This window comes from Ranitomeya variabilis, chromosome 6 (genome assembly GCF_051348905.1).
Source record: "Ranitomeya variabilis isolate aRanVar5 chromosome 6, aRanVar5.hap1, whole genome shotgun sequence".
Taxonomy (NCBI): Eukaryota; Metazoa; Chordata; class Amphibia; order Anura; family Dendrobatidae; genus Ranitomeya; species Ranitomeya variabilis.
This window is the reverse complement of record NC_135237.1, coordinates 59,531,357-59,544,695: the sequence shown is the minus strand read 5'-3', so window position 1 is coordinate 59,544,695 and position 13,339 is coordinate 59,531,357. Positions and strand designations below refer to the sequence as shown.

Sequence of the window (13,339 nt, the reverse complement as noted above, 5' to 3'; positions counted from 1 at the left end):
TTTTTTTTTTTTTTTTACTTGTGTGTGCAGTACCCTTGGGTTTGCAATGTGGCCCTATTCACCTGCATTACACTGCCATGTAGCAGTAGTACAGACCAGTAGGAAAAGTCGCCTTGTGGCCCCAAGCTTATTATCTTATTGGGACATAAATGCCTATATCATCAGACACAGTCATGTTGTGGGTGTAGTGATCCCATGCAGTCGGCATAATGACCCATATGGGTGTGCGCGAGTACATCCCGTGTAGATTTCTTTAGTTCCCCGGTATAGATAGATGCACATCACTGTCCTGAACTGTGGTTATATTGCCCTGTATATGAGATTTGTCATGTATTCTTACACAGCCTTGGCTGCCATGTTTTGCTTTCCGTCGCAGTGTGTTGAGTTTGCTTGGTGTGCACGGCTTTCAGCTGCCTTTTAGATCATAGTGACAATCGTAGCTAAAAGACTTTTTTTTTTTGCTTTTATATTTTCTTTCATGGCAACTTGGGATCCCTAGATGAAGGTAATGTCTCATTACTACTTGGTGTAAATATTACAGATGTTTCACCTCCCTGCCTGTAGGGGCGCACTATTGTACCTTCTCTTTTGCCCTCCACTAACCATGTCTAAGATCCAGAACATAGAACTAACCCGTACACAACAGAGGGCGACAAAGACTGCAAGATTACATCAAGCCAGTCTCAGCGAGGTTGGATTGCAACCCGTGATTGTGGCAAAAAAAAAAATCTGACGATGTTGGGTTTACAGTTTGCATGTAACTTGGCCTCTATAGACTAATAACATATCGGAAATGTGGCTGCATTTTTTAGGCTGGTTTCAGACTTGTGTTCCTGTGCGCTGCGGATGGCAGCGTGCTTCCTCCGTGAAGCTCCGCCGGCTGCGTCCAGCGTTTCCCTGCGTACCTATCATTAACATTAGGACATGCGTTGTATGCGGATGTGTCCGCATGCGGCGATTTACAGAAACGCTAAATTTCCCCCAATCTCCACTCTCTTCAGTGATGGACAGCTTTGGCTTCATACAGCCAGAGAAAGGCGGAGGTAGTGAGAAATCAAGCAGGTGGGAAGGTGTATATAAATGATTCATGATATTCACATTTGCTGCTTCTGGAGCGCAGTATGTGAATTCTCTGGTTGTAAAGAGCAACTGGGCGCGTGCCTACACCACTCGCTCCCACTCTCAGCTCAACAGTGTCGTAGATCAGCTCCCACGCTGTGATTGCCAGCATCTGGGAGGGGTGAAAGTGCACGACCAACAGAAAAAACTCTGAAGAAATGTCCAGTTGTACTACAAGTGGAGATTTCACATATTGTCCTCTAAAAGCAATAAATGTGAATCTGTCTGCAATAGAGCAAAGTGGAGCATAACAGAAAAGAGAGGCAGAATCAGATCAGGGGAGCTCAAAATTTTTTACAAGGTATTTAAGTCAAATTTTTTTGAGTAAGTGATAGGTCCTCTTTAACTGATAACTTCTCAGCCTAAAGTGATGATGTACTAACCAGTTATTCTCCAACCTCCAGGCAGGATATTTGCAAACACAGAAGACAGTGTATGTCTATTAGGGATGCGCAGACGAGCTCTTCTCTTTCAGCCAGTTATGCAACTCAGAGACGAAACGGATTTCAAGTAAGTGCTAATGTAAATCAGAAACCATATCGTCATCGCTAGGCCTCATCTGAACAACAACAGGCTTTTAGGATTGACATTTCTAAGTGCCTGTTGTGGAGAACCATCACCAGCAATGAAAGGGTATAATGTGGACATGTGTGGGCTGCATTTCCAGGGAGCACCACTGCATCATTTCTTAGAAGGGCAGCAGAGCCAAATCATTGCAGTTGAGGGTTTTTACAGTCAGACTATCACAGATCATAAAGGGATAGCTTATCGTCACCACATGCCATCAGGATGGGAATAATACAGGGCGGGCCTGTGCTAGCATTTCTTCTGTGGTGTCACATGACCCTCTTCCCATTGGAAAAAATAAAGTTGGATCCAAAATGGACAACTTCAAAATGGCCGCCATGGTCACCATCCATCTTGAAAAGTTTCCCGATTATATACCAATGTGCCACTAACAGGAAGTTGATATCACCAACCATTCCCATTTTATTTAGGTGTATCCATATAAATGGACACCCTGTACTTTAGATTTCACAATACAACTTACATACACTATTAAATAGATCTCATCAGATGACCACTTAGATATTACGTTCTCCAATGTTAACCCCTTCATGACCTTGGGATTTTCCATTTTTCCGTGTTCGTTTTTCGCTCCCCTCCTTCCCAGAGCCATAACTTTTTTATTTTTCCGTCAATTTGGCCATGTGAGGGCTTATTTTTTGCGGGACGAGTTGTACTTTTGAACGACATCATTGGTTTTACCATGTCGTGTACTAGAAAACAGGAAAAAAATTACAAGTGCAGTGAAATTGCAAAAAAAAGTGCAATCCCACGCTTGTTTTTTGTTTGGCTTTTTTGCTAGGTTCACTAAATGCTAAAACTGACCTGCCACTATGATTCTCCAGGTCAGTAAGAGTTCATAGACACCTAACATGACTAGGTTATTTTTTACCTAAGGCTACTTTCACACTAGCGTCGGGAACAACCCGTCGCTGCGCGTCGGGCCGACGTTCCCGACGCTAGTGTGTTCTCCGCCGCACAACGGGGGCAGCGGATGCATATTTCCCACGCATCCGCTGCCCCATTGTGATGTGCGGGGAAGTGCGGGGAGGTGGGGGCGGAGTTCCGACTGCGCATGCGCGGTCGGAAAAAGCGGACCGTCGGGAGCAAAAAACGTTACATGTAGCGTTTTTTTTTCCCGACGGACCGCTACCATACGCCCAAACGCCGCCAAACGCATTCACCGTTTGGAAATGCGTCGCAAATGCGTCGCAAATGCGTCGCTAATGTTACTCTATGACGAAACAACGTATCCAGCAAAAACTTTTGCTGGATGCGGCGTTTCGCAAAAACGACGCATTTGCGACGTATTGCAGTTAACGCTAGTGTGAAAGTAGCCTGAGTGGTGAAAAAAAATTCCAAACTTTGCTAAAAAAACAAAAAAAACAAAAATAGCACCATTTTCCGATACTCGTAGCATCTCCATTTTTCATGATCTGGGGTCAGTTGAGGGCTTGTCTTTTGCGTGCCGAGCTGGCGTTTTTAATGATTCCAATTTGGTGCAGATACGTTCTTTTTATCGCCCGTTATTGCATTTTAATGCAATGTCGCGGCGACCAAAAATACAATTCTGGGGTTTTGATTTTTTTTCTCGTTACGCCATTTAGTGATCAGGTTAAAGCTTTTTTTTATTGATAGATCAGGCGATTCTGAACGTGGCGATACCAAATATGTGTAGGTTTGATTTTTTTTTATTGATTTATTTTGATTGGGGCGAAAGGGGGGTGATTTAAACTTTTATATTTTTTTTTTATTTTTTTCACATTTTTTTTACTTTTTTTTTTTTTTTTTTTTACTTTTGCCATGCTTCTATAGCCTCCATGGGAGGCTAGAAGCAGGCACAGCACGATCGGCTCTGCTACATAGCAGCGATCTGCTGTTCGCTGCTATGTAGTGCTCACAGCTGCCGGCGATCAGTAACCATAGAGGTCTCAAGGACCTCTATGGTTACAATGGAGAAGCATCGTCGACCTCCGATCATGTGACAGGGTCGGCGATGCGCTCATATCCGGCCGGCCGGATGCGGTAGTTAAATGCCGCTGTCTGCGTTTGACAGCGGCATTTAACTAGTTAATAGCGGCGGGTGAATCGCAATTTCACCCGCCGCTATTGAAGGCATATGTCAGCTGTTCAAAACAGCTGACATGTCCCGGCTTTGATGCGGGCTCACTGCGGAGCCCTGCATCAAAGAGGGGGATCTGACCTCGGACGTACTATCCCGACCGAGGTCAGTAAGGGGTTAAAGATACCCAATACTCGCCTTCCATACCAGCGATGTCAGTGCCTGGTCTCCCAAGGCTTGCATGACATTGTTATGCCACGTGAGCCCTGCAGCCAGACAGCGGTCACTAATGTGCTGCAGTGCCCACACCTCCACAGATGTCTATGTTTTGTTCAAAGGAAGTGAGAGCACATCAGCCCCATAGCGGCCGCAGGTTCACTGCAGGATTCATGAGGTATGACAAGGTTACACAATCCTTAGGAGACCACGCTCCAGCGTAGCTGGAATGGCGCTGGTACGAGAGGCAGATTAAGGTGGTTTTAACATTGGGAAATGTATTTGTGAAGGGGTTGCCGGAGTAGTGGAATACCCCTTTAAGTTGTACTGTTTCACATATACTGAAACAATGTTTCTTTGCTTTCTAATTCCAGACATCGGATTCCAAAGGAGCAATGGTGGCTGAAGCTGAGACCACTGATGAAAATTCTGGCCAAGTACAAGACCAGCTATGACATTTCAGATGCTGGCCAGCTAGAACACGTTCACGTGCCCAGACCAAAAGGATCGGATGCAGGAGTGATCTAAAGGCTACGGCCCCATCATCATGCCTCGTATCATAGCCTGTCTCCATTTCCATTGTGTGCTTTACCGCTTTATTATAGAATGATTATCCATTTTATCTTTTGTAATTTAAATTATATTGTCCCAGCACTTTATGTCCACGCAGTGTCCAGGTTATCTCCAAAAAAGTAAAGTAGTAATAAATATTACAGATGGAAAGTGTAGAAGATTTTACATCACATCGTTCACTGTCCAGAGTTTATTTTTCTTCCCTTATCCATCGTCACAGAGGTGAATGGGCGGCATTGTTCCCTGTGTGTTGTGTGCAATACTCTCGTTTATTACACTCTGTGTAGGAGATGTAATGGAGCCACATTTACATGTGCTGTCTGTATTTCTTTCCCTTCAGTGACAAGTTGCAGGATACATTGATGTGATGTAATAAAGTAACTTTGCAAAACATTATGTGGTTGGAGATTCTGTAGGAAGAAGTCATCTCTGGGGTATAACCAGTTACATAGTGTCAGTGTATGGGGTCAGGTAAGTAGTTTATTTGTATCCATAAACCATTCTATGGCCAGTCTGTTTCGTGGCGTTTGCCCCTCATCAGTGTGGAGCAGAGGTGTGCGAGTTGCAAGGTTGAACACTGACGGGATTGTCCACTATATTTTTCTCTCTGTTTATGAGGACAGAGACCATTTTTAACAACCAGTAAATTGCAAAGTTTCTTGTTTTTACAAGCTGTTTCCAATTTTAACCAATAACCCTTTTAGGAGAACTACCAATTCCCCTCATCTACGCTTGTATAACTTATTGAGCCCCAGTGATAAGTTATTACTTACCTCCACGATAGGTGATAAACTGCTTAAGTTCCTCTAAAAAGGAAGCTGTCAGGATGTAGGCCACCATACCTCCACTAATCTTTTGTCCAGTATGGTGATAAGTTCAGTGGTTATCTTTTATTCTACCAGATAAAAGGCACAAGAGAGAACAACAACTTTCATGGCTGTATTGAAACAACGGTAAGAGGTCATAGGGGTGGAGCCACACTCCTGAACAGTCAAGTGGGCCACATCTCCCTGGGCGTGATTGATATCCTACAGGTTACATTTTTCTATATCAGATTATGATACATTGTCTGATGTAAGCTTTTTTTTTATTTATTTTTTTATGTCATTCTTCTTGTGGTATTCACTGACTTCATCAAAATGGCACACGTGGTTCATGAATTTGGCACAAAGTCTAAAAACGGTCATTTTTCTCTCGTCAACAACCATTATTGAGAAGACATACATAAAACCTCATCAGGGGAATGCTGGAGTAGAGTTGTGACAAATTGTGACTATTTAAAACATCTCAATTGATAAATTAGCTGGAAATATCAGGAATTGATAAAACTCTGCCAAAAAAAAAAAAGAAGACAGGTAAGCACATAAGAGACTCAAAAAAGGTGCAAACCGAATAATGAATTAGTCGTATTCGGGGGAAAAAAGGGATAAAAACAAAATGAATTGGGGCTTTAAAAAGGGGCTGGTCCAAAACAAACAGCAGCCTCTGCCCCAATGACGACTCGTTTGAGAACCCCCCAGTGCATGCTGGGATACACAAAATAAATAAATATATTTAGGAAAGCAATTAGATTATTACATTAAATAGACATTTAGGAATAAAATAAATGTTAGTTAGGGACCACCCCTTTAATTTGGGTATAGCATAATCAGTCATAGAATCACCAGATTGATTGTAGATGTTGTCTTACCATAAATGGTTAAAACTTGCAAAATCCTTGTAAACACAGGCAACTTGCTCGTTGTTAAAAATCTCATTTTAATTCTATAGTTTTCTGCTCATTGTCTAGGTTACCGGCCACTCTGCTGTCTTTTCAGAGGCGGCCATTATCCTAGAAAAAGAGTGCAGTGCTTACAAGCTCTTTCCATTAGAGATTATCAGCGCAAATATGAAGCAGACTAAATTGCTAGGTACGACCGGACTTTCTGCATCTGAGAGGAGCGGAGTGGCACAAGGAAAGCCGCCTCTGCTTGCAGCATTAGAAAGGACACAATTTGGGCCAACATTGCTGGTGTAGCCTGTCAATCCGGAGCACAGCGCCACCTGCCTCGCCCTCACAAGAAAGAAGGCCAGGAGCAGTGCGCTTCTGAAGAGCGAGGATGGGGAACAAGGTTTTAAATTAAAGACATAAGGCAAAATACTTCTGAATTCTTTAGTCCTATAATTCAACATTACAAGAAATGTTAATAGTTTAAAAAATAATTTTAGAATGACATGATAGACAAATATATATATATATATAAATATAAGTAGATGTCATTTACAAGGACTGGTCAGCTTTGTACTTCGTTCTAACAACTCTTCCTCTTTATGAAGAATAAATTTCATCGAATAATCCAGGTTGGGTCTTTTGCAATACTTGCATTTTCAGGGCCCAGAATAGCTGCTCCATGTGTGCACTGACCAATAGCTAAATATCTGTGAGGGACAAAAAGACACAAACATGGGGTTGATCATATATTAATGTTTTTTTTTAGAATATATATTTTTTACTTTAAAATATCAAAAATGTAAATTTTGTGGAATTTCAATAATAATTTCCACAACTCGATGCGTTTAAAAAAATATGTTCCTGTGCTGAGATAATCTTGTAAATGTGTCCCTGCTGTGTACTGTGTAATGGCTGTGTCTGACCGTACAGGGACAAGGTCTGATCATAACAGCTCCTGGGCAGGGGAGGAAGCAAAAAAAGTGTACAGACATTACTGTAGAGGATCACAGCTGATTTACTTCACCGAAACAATGAGCTGTGATCCCGTGCTGCCCTGTCTGTATACTCTCTTTTTTGCTTCCCCCCTGCCCAGGAGCTGTGAAATGATCAGACCATGTCATGTCCTAACATCAGCTGAACACCGATACAACTGTTTCGGCAGACAGGCTGATGTGTATGGGGGCGCCCCCTACGGGTGACTGATGGAGGAGTTAAGGATCCAGCGTGTTTAGACTGCCGATTCTTTCGTTTAACCCAGATAAACCTCCAGCATTGCGGCTCTGTCGGAACACAGGAGCGCTTCGGTGTCTGGGAGAGTAGGGCAAGATCGTTTGGCCCGACGGCTAGCTGAAGTGTATGGGGCACGTGAACTGTTTTTTGCCTCGGTCAGAGCACCGCTCCACCCGCCTCTGTTATGCTACGTTCACATTTGCGTTGTGCAGTGTCGGCGGCGCAATGCACAACGCATACACAACGCATGCAAAGCGCATGCATAACGCGTTTTGCAACGCATGCGTTGTGTTTTTGGATGCCAAAAAAATGCAACTTGCTGCGTCCTCTGCGCCCTGACGCTTGCGTCAAAAAAGACGCAAGCGTCTAAAAACGCAATACAACGCATGTCCATGCGCCCCCATGTTAAATATAGGGGCGCATGACGCATGCGTCGCCGCAGCTGCGCCCGACGCTGCGCTGCACAACGCAAATGTGAACGTAGCATTAAAGGCGCATGATGGCTGATTAATTCAGCCATCATGTGCGGGGAAAGATGTGGGCTCAGCCTGCGAGCCCGCATCCAAGGCAGGGACACGTAAATGCAAGTCAAAGATTTTGAATGGGTTACGCGGAAATACAGAGACAAGAGGCTGAACCTACTGTGAACCCTTACCCTGACTGTATGCTTAGTAATGGCCACACTTACCTGCTGGCGACATTAATGAGATCGGAATGACTGACGGCAAACAACTGCTCTCTGTGCTTCTGTTTCATCTCATCCGTGATGCCGTGCAGGAAGAGATTCATACCTAAAGAATATTACAGACGTTACAGGTGATTCCTAAATGCCAGGGAATCCAAGCATCAGAGGAAAGCATTACAGAACAGAAGAAGCTATGCGATATGGCATGTTATAACTGACCATATAGGAAAAACATCAAAACTTGTATGGCTGGGGCTTTGCTGGAATAAATGTGACAGTTCAGGTGCACACGGTCAGCCAACGCTGCGGTTTGGATGCTGTGTACTTCCGGCTCACCCGTGGAGATGGACATGCAGCGCGTCTTTCCAGACCGCAGCATGTCAATTTAGCTTGGGGAGATGCGAGCCTCTGCAAGATGAATTTCACCTGTACAATGTATCGGACGCGGTGATTCCGCACAGTTCAGTGATCACATGTAGATTCAACTGTGTTCAAAAGCCGGCAGCACTTTGGACACAGCGGACATGTGCTTTATCCAAAGCGCTGCCGAGTACCGACCGTGTGCACCTACCCATAGAAGTGATAGGAAAGTTATCAGTGCGATTACAAAAGGTAATGTTAACCCCTTTCTGCCAGCTGATGGAATAGTACGTCAGCTGGCAGAACCCCCGCTTTGAGGTGGGCTCTGGCGGTGAGCTGAAAGCCACTACATGTCAGCCTTTTTCAACAGCTGACATGTGCCCGCAATGGGCGCGAGTGGAATCGTGATTCGCCCACACCCATTAACTAGTTAAATGCCGCTGTCAAACGCTGACAGCGGCATTTAACAAGCGCTGCCGGACGCACGGCCAGAAGTACGCGCACCTTTGACCCCCGTCACGAGTTTAGGGGGTCATCGGTGCGTTGCCATCACAACCAGATGTCTCCTCGAGACCTCTACGGTTGTTGATGGCAGATTGCTGTGAGCGCCACCCTGTGGTCGGCACTCATAGCAAGCCAGTAATTCTGCTGCATACAGGTGATCTGAGCATCGCCTCTATGTAGCAGAGGTGATCGAGTAGTGGATGCTTCTAGCCTCCCATGGAGGCTATTGAAGCATGCCAAAATTAAAAAAATATATGTTTAAAAATATATACAAAAAAAAAAATTATATATATATATATATATATATATATATATATATATATATATATATATATATATATATATATATATATATATAGTTCAAGTCACCCCTCCTTCGCCCCAATCAAAAGAAAAAAAAAAAACAAATCTACAAATATTTGGTATCGCAGAGTTCAGAATCGCCCGATCAATAAAAAAAAGGATTAACCTGATCGCTAAACGGCGTAGCAAGAAAAAAAATCAAAACACCAAAATTACGATTTTTTGGTCGCCGCGACATTGCATTAAACTGCAATAACGAGCGATCAAACGAACGTATCTGAACCAAATGGTATCATTAAAAACGTCAGCTCCGCGTGCAAAAAATACGCCCTCACTCAACCCCAGATCACGAAAAATGGAGACGCTACGGGTATCGGAAAATTGTGCAATTTTGTTTGGCGTCTATGAACTTGTAATGACCTGGAGAATCATAATATCAGGTCAGTTTTAGCATTTAGTGAAACTAGCAAAAAAGCCAAAAAAAAAAAAAAAAGTGTGGGATTGCACTTTTTTTGCAATTTCATTGCACTTGGAATTTTTTTCCTGTTTTCTGTTACATGACATGACGACATGCTAAAACCAATGGTATCTTTCAAAAACACAACTCGTCCCACAAAAAATAAGCCCTCACATGGCCATATTGACGGAAAAATTAAAAAATGTTATGGCTCTGGGAAGAAGTGGAGCAGAAAACGAAAAACGCTACGGGGTGAAGGGGTTAAAGGGACGGTCAGCACTGGATGACTGTTCAAACCAATGACAGTGCTCGGTGCATCCTTAGCATGGACAATCGTTCAGTGCACCTTCCTTCCCACTTTCCCTATATCTTCACCCACCTCTTTGATTGACTGCTCTGACTTCACAGATCCAGAGAGAAGGGCAGAGACAGATGGAAAACAAGTAGTTCTGTAGGTGCACTGAACTTTTTGGCCACATCAAGGGTGCACCGAGTGCCTGTAGTTTGTCAGTAGAGAATGACTGTTCAGGCATCCCTTTAACTATCCAAATCAAGCACAGACGTTTGTTGCACACATGGTGTGGACAAACAGTTCCGTAAAACTTTGCAAAATTCTTGTTTTCCCATTGATCCCTACCCACCTTTTCCTTGATTGCCTTTCTATGGCCTCTATAAAGTCAGAGCGGTCAAAGAAAACAAGTAGGAAGGTGCACTGACGTGTTTGGCGTGCGTACTGTTTGATGCACCAAGTGCCTGTGCTTGGTTTGAACAGTCACTTTGTGCCAACAGACTCCCTTTAAATGTGACCTGTCATTTTCTAAACAGTATCATCTGTAGGGAGGGTGTTCTAGAGCAGGAGGAGCTGATCAGATTGATGCACCTTTTTGGAGAAAGTTTCTCTAAAACTTGGATTTTATTTATCCCTGGTGCTTGTATGACTCCGGTGGGTGGTCTTATTCAGCAAATGACTTTTCTTTGCATCACTGTGCATGCAGAGATAGCTGTCAATCACTGATTAGGACCGCCCACTGGACTCTTATGCATTCTCCTTCTCTGTACCAGGCCGTCCCCAGATCGGAGTGCAGGTACAACTTGGCAGGTTCCCTTTAAACGCAGTCTTTTTACAGTGCCTTAAAGGGAACCCGTCACCCCGTTTTTGCGATAAATAGGGCCTGAGCTCTGCTTTACAAGAGTGCTTTCATTATCCCCCGATTTCCCACCTTTGCAGCAAAAATACTGTAGTAATCTCGCCGTTTCCTGCTGTCAATCACCCCGGTCCGATGGGCGGGGCTTAATCGACGATTCTCCCCACCTCCGGCTTTCACTATGAATTTTCGTCTCGGCGTTGTATTTAGCGCCTGCACTTTAAAGTGTCATCTCGCGCCTGCGCAGTATGCTTTGCCCAACTGTGGGCAAAGCATACAACACATCATTGCGCATGCGCAGGTTTTTCACTGTAAACTCTGTGCCCCAGAAGTCTCGATATGCAAATGAGCGCGGTCTGTGCTATTCACAGATCGAGTTGCGTCTGACACGCCGAGGAGTGGGGGGAGAGACCGCGATTAGGCACAGCCCATCGGACTGGATCGGGGTGACTGACAGCAGAAAACAACGAGATTACTACGGTATTTTCTCTGCAATGGTGAGGAATCAGGGGATAATAAAGACACTCTTGTAATGCACAGCTCAGGCCCTATTGAACGGTATTTTTATCTCATATCGCAAAAACGGGGTGACAGGTTCCCTTTAACATAATGGCTGCATAGGAAGTTTGGAAACGGAGAAAGGCACCAGCCACAGGAGAAGCCAGAAACTGTGCAAGGAAAGAACAAAAAGGCAGAAATGGTAAAATACAGCGCTTACATAAGCCGCCATTTCCTTTTGTCGCCGTGATGGCCTGATCGCGTGGGTGACTAATTACAAGATTAAACTGCGGGATATAACGAGAAAAGTTCGTTCAAGGGAAACTAAGTAAAAAATGAACTCAAGTTCCCAAAGATTTTTTTTTTTTAACCTTTGCGAAATGCTTAAAAAAATGGGGGGAAAAAAAGGCAAAACAAAACCAGCTTTTGCTGTCGGCATAAAGTCCTACATGTACCTTTATCAGACGGAGCAACAGGAGAGTCCACAGCTGAGAATACTGACAACTTGGCTTCCTCAAGGTCTTGCTCAGTAAAGTTCCCAGACTTGGCCCAGTCTACGGCCTTCTCAAATGTGGACAGTGTGGACAGTGAATTGGGATCTCTGTAAAATGAGCAAACATGAGAGTCTCCTCCAATTTACGACAATAGTCTTCATGAAGTCATTTGTTATTCTTACCGATAAGAGTAAAATGTGAAAACTCCATCAAAACTCAGCCTGGCCCCTCCTCCGTAGGCGCCTCCTTTTTCCCGGATCTCCCCATGGAGGAACTTTGCTGTCATTACTCGTGCAAGTAAACGAAGGCTAAAAATTTAAACAATGTTCAGAACAGCCATATATAATTTTTTCTCTTTAATTTGGTTAAGGATTTTAATTTTCTCAGGAACTGAAAACTTTACAATTTTGCAACATACTAGCAAAACCCATGACAGGCTGTAATTCACATTGAAACCACAGGGTGGCCACACAAACTCTTAGCATAGACTTCTCGTGACAAGACATCACAAATCTATAAAAGCACATATACAATTTAGAGCCGGTATATTCTTACAAGGTGTCCGCCTTGTATTAATGTTACCTGGCATAGTCATCATGCGTGTAAGGCACGGTCCTTATACATTCACCAATATAATTTACTGGAAATGGCAGGGAAAAGAGGGTCTTCATCTGACAGGGTTTGAAAGTTGGGTCCTGTAAAAACAAAACAAGCGCCTTATGTTATAATGTATGACTTTTGGTTTTAACATACAAAAATGCATTAGCACTTAGTAGGTCTGTAGATCATTCTAATAGCAAATTTGTTCTCATCTCATGTTCCACTGTGAAATGTCCCATAATACAATCAACGTAACAGTATCCACAAACCTGAAAGACTAAAGAGCTTGTCTCAACGCTGTAAATCATTCATAAAATTACAACCTTCATATAAAAAGCAGCAACTTTACAATATACTTATTAAAAATCCTCTCTGTTCTCAATAAAGGAGCAATTTATACAATTTTATAGATTCCTGCTCAATGCCAAGGCTGCCGGCCGCCACTGCAAGCTTTCAAAAGTCAAAGGAATCCTAAGTAAGGAGAGGAGCACATACAAGCCCTTTTCTAAAGAACTTGTAAGCGCTCCAGTGCCACGTTGTAGAGGTAAAATGGCTTCAGCTCGCAGCATCGCAGAGCGCACAGTTCTGTCCAGCAGTGCAAACCAATGCCTCCGGTCCAGACTGTCGATCACGAGCGCACTGCTCCTTTCCAAAATGCGACAGTCTCACTATATTCAGTATGTGACATTCATCCACAGAGAACACACTGTATTGGCACAGGCTGCAAACTCCAGTTCAGACTTGAGGTCGTTTACCATAAAACATGGTAGAAAAACTTGATAAACTGCCAGCCTACGCCAACACTTAAAGAGGCT

At 43.6% G+C, this 13,339-nt stretch overlaps 2 protein-coding genes across 4 annotated transcripts in view; one reads left to right on the top strand and one right to left on the bottom strand.

Annotated features, from left to right (window-relative positions):
• Window positions 1–4,930, top strand: part of PFKP (phosphofructokinase, platelet) — a 92,742-nt gene extending 87,812 nt beyond the window's left edge. For 2 of the 3 annotated variants that reach the window (XM_077268538.1, XM_077268537.1), the window contains exons 21-22: window positions 1,524–1,629; window positions 4,339–4,930. In XM_077268538.1, the coding sequence (XP_077124653.1) occupies window positions 1,524–1,629; window positions 4,339–4,492 (260 nt within the window). In that variant the 3' untranslated portion in view covers window positions 4,493–4,930. The remainder of the gene's footprint in view (window positions 1–1,523; window positions 1,630–4,338) is intronic. The other variant, XM_077268539.1, reaches the window with a different exon arrangement.
• Window positions 4,931–6,675: 1,745 nt separating this feature from the next.
• The window catches only part of PITRM1 (pitrilysin metallopeptidase 1), an 83,355-nt gene continuing 76,691 nt past the window's right edge, over window positions 6,676–13,339 (bottom strand). Inside the window, exons 23-27 of the mRNA XM_077268536.1 lie at window positions 12,507–12,619; window positions 12,107–12,232; window positions 11,886–12,031; window positions 8,167–8,269; window positions 6,676–6,955 (exon numbers count right to left, since the gene is read on the bottom strand). Of these exons, the coding sequence (XP_077124651.1) occupies window positions 6,862–6,955; window positions 8,167–8,269; window positions 11,886–12,031; window positions 12,107–12,232; window positions 12,507–12,619 (582 nt within the window). The 3' untranslated portion in view covers window positions 6,676–6,861. The remainder of the gene's footprint in view (window positions 6,956–8,166; window positions 8,270–11,885; window positions 12,032–12,106; window positions 12,233–12,506; window positions 12,620–13,339) is intronic.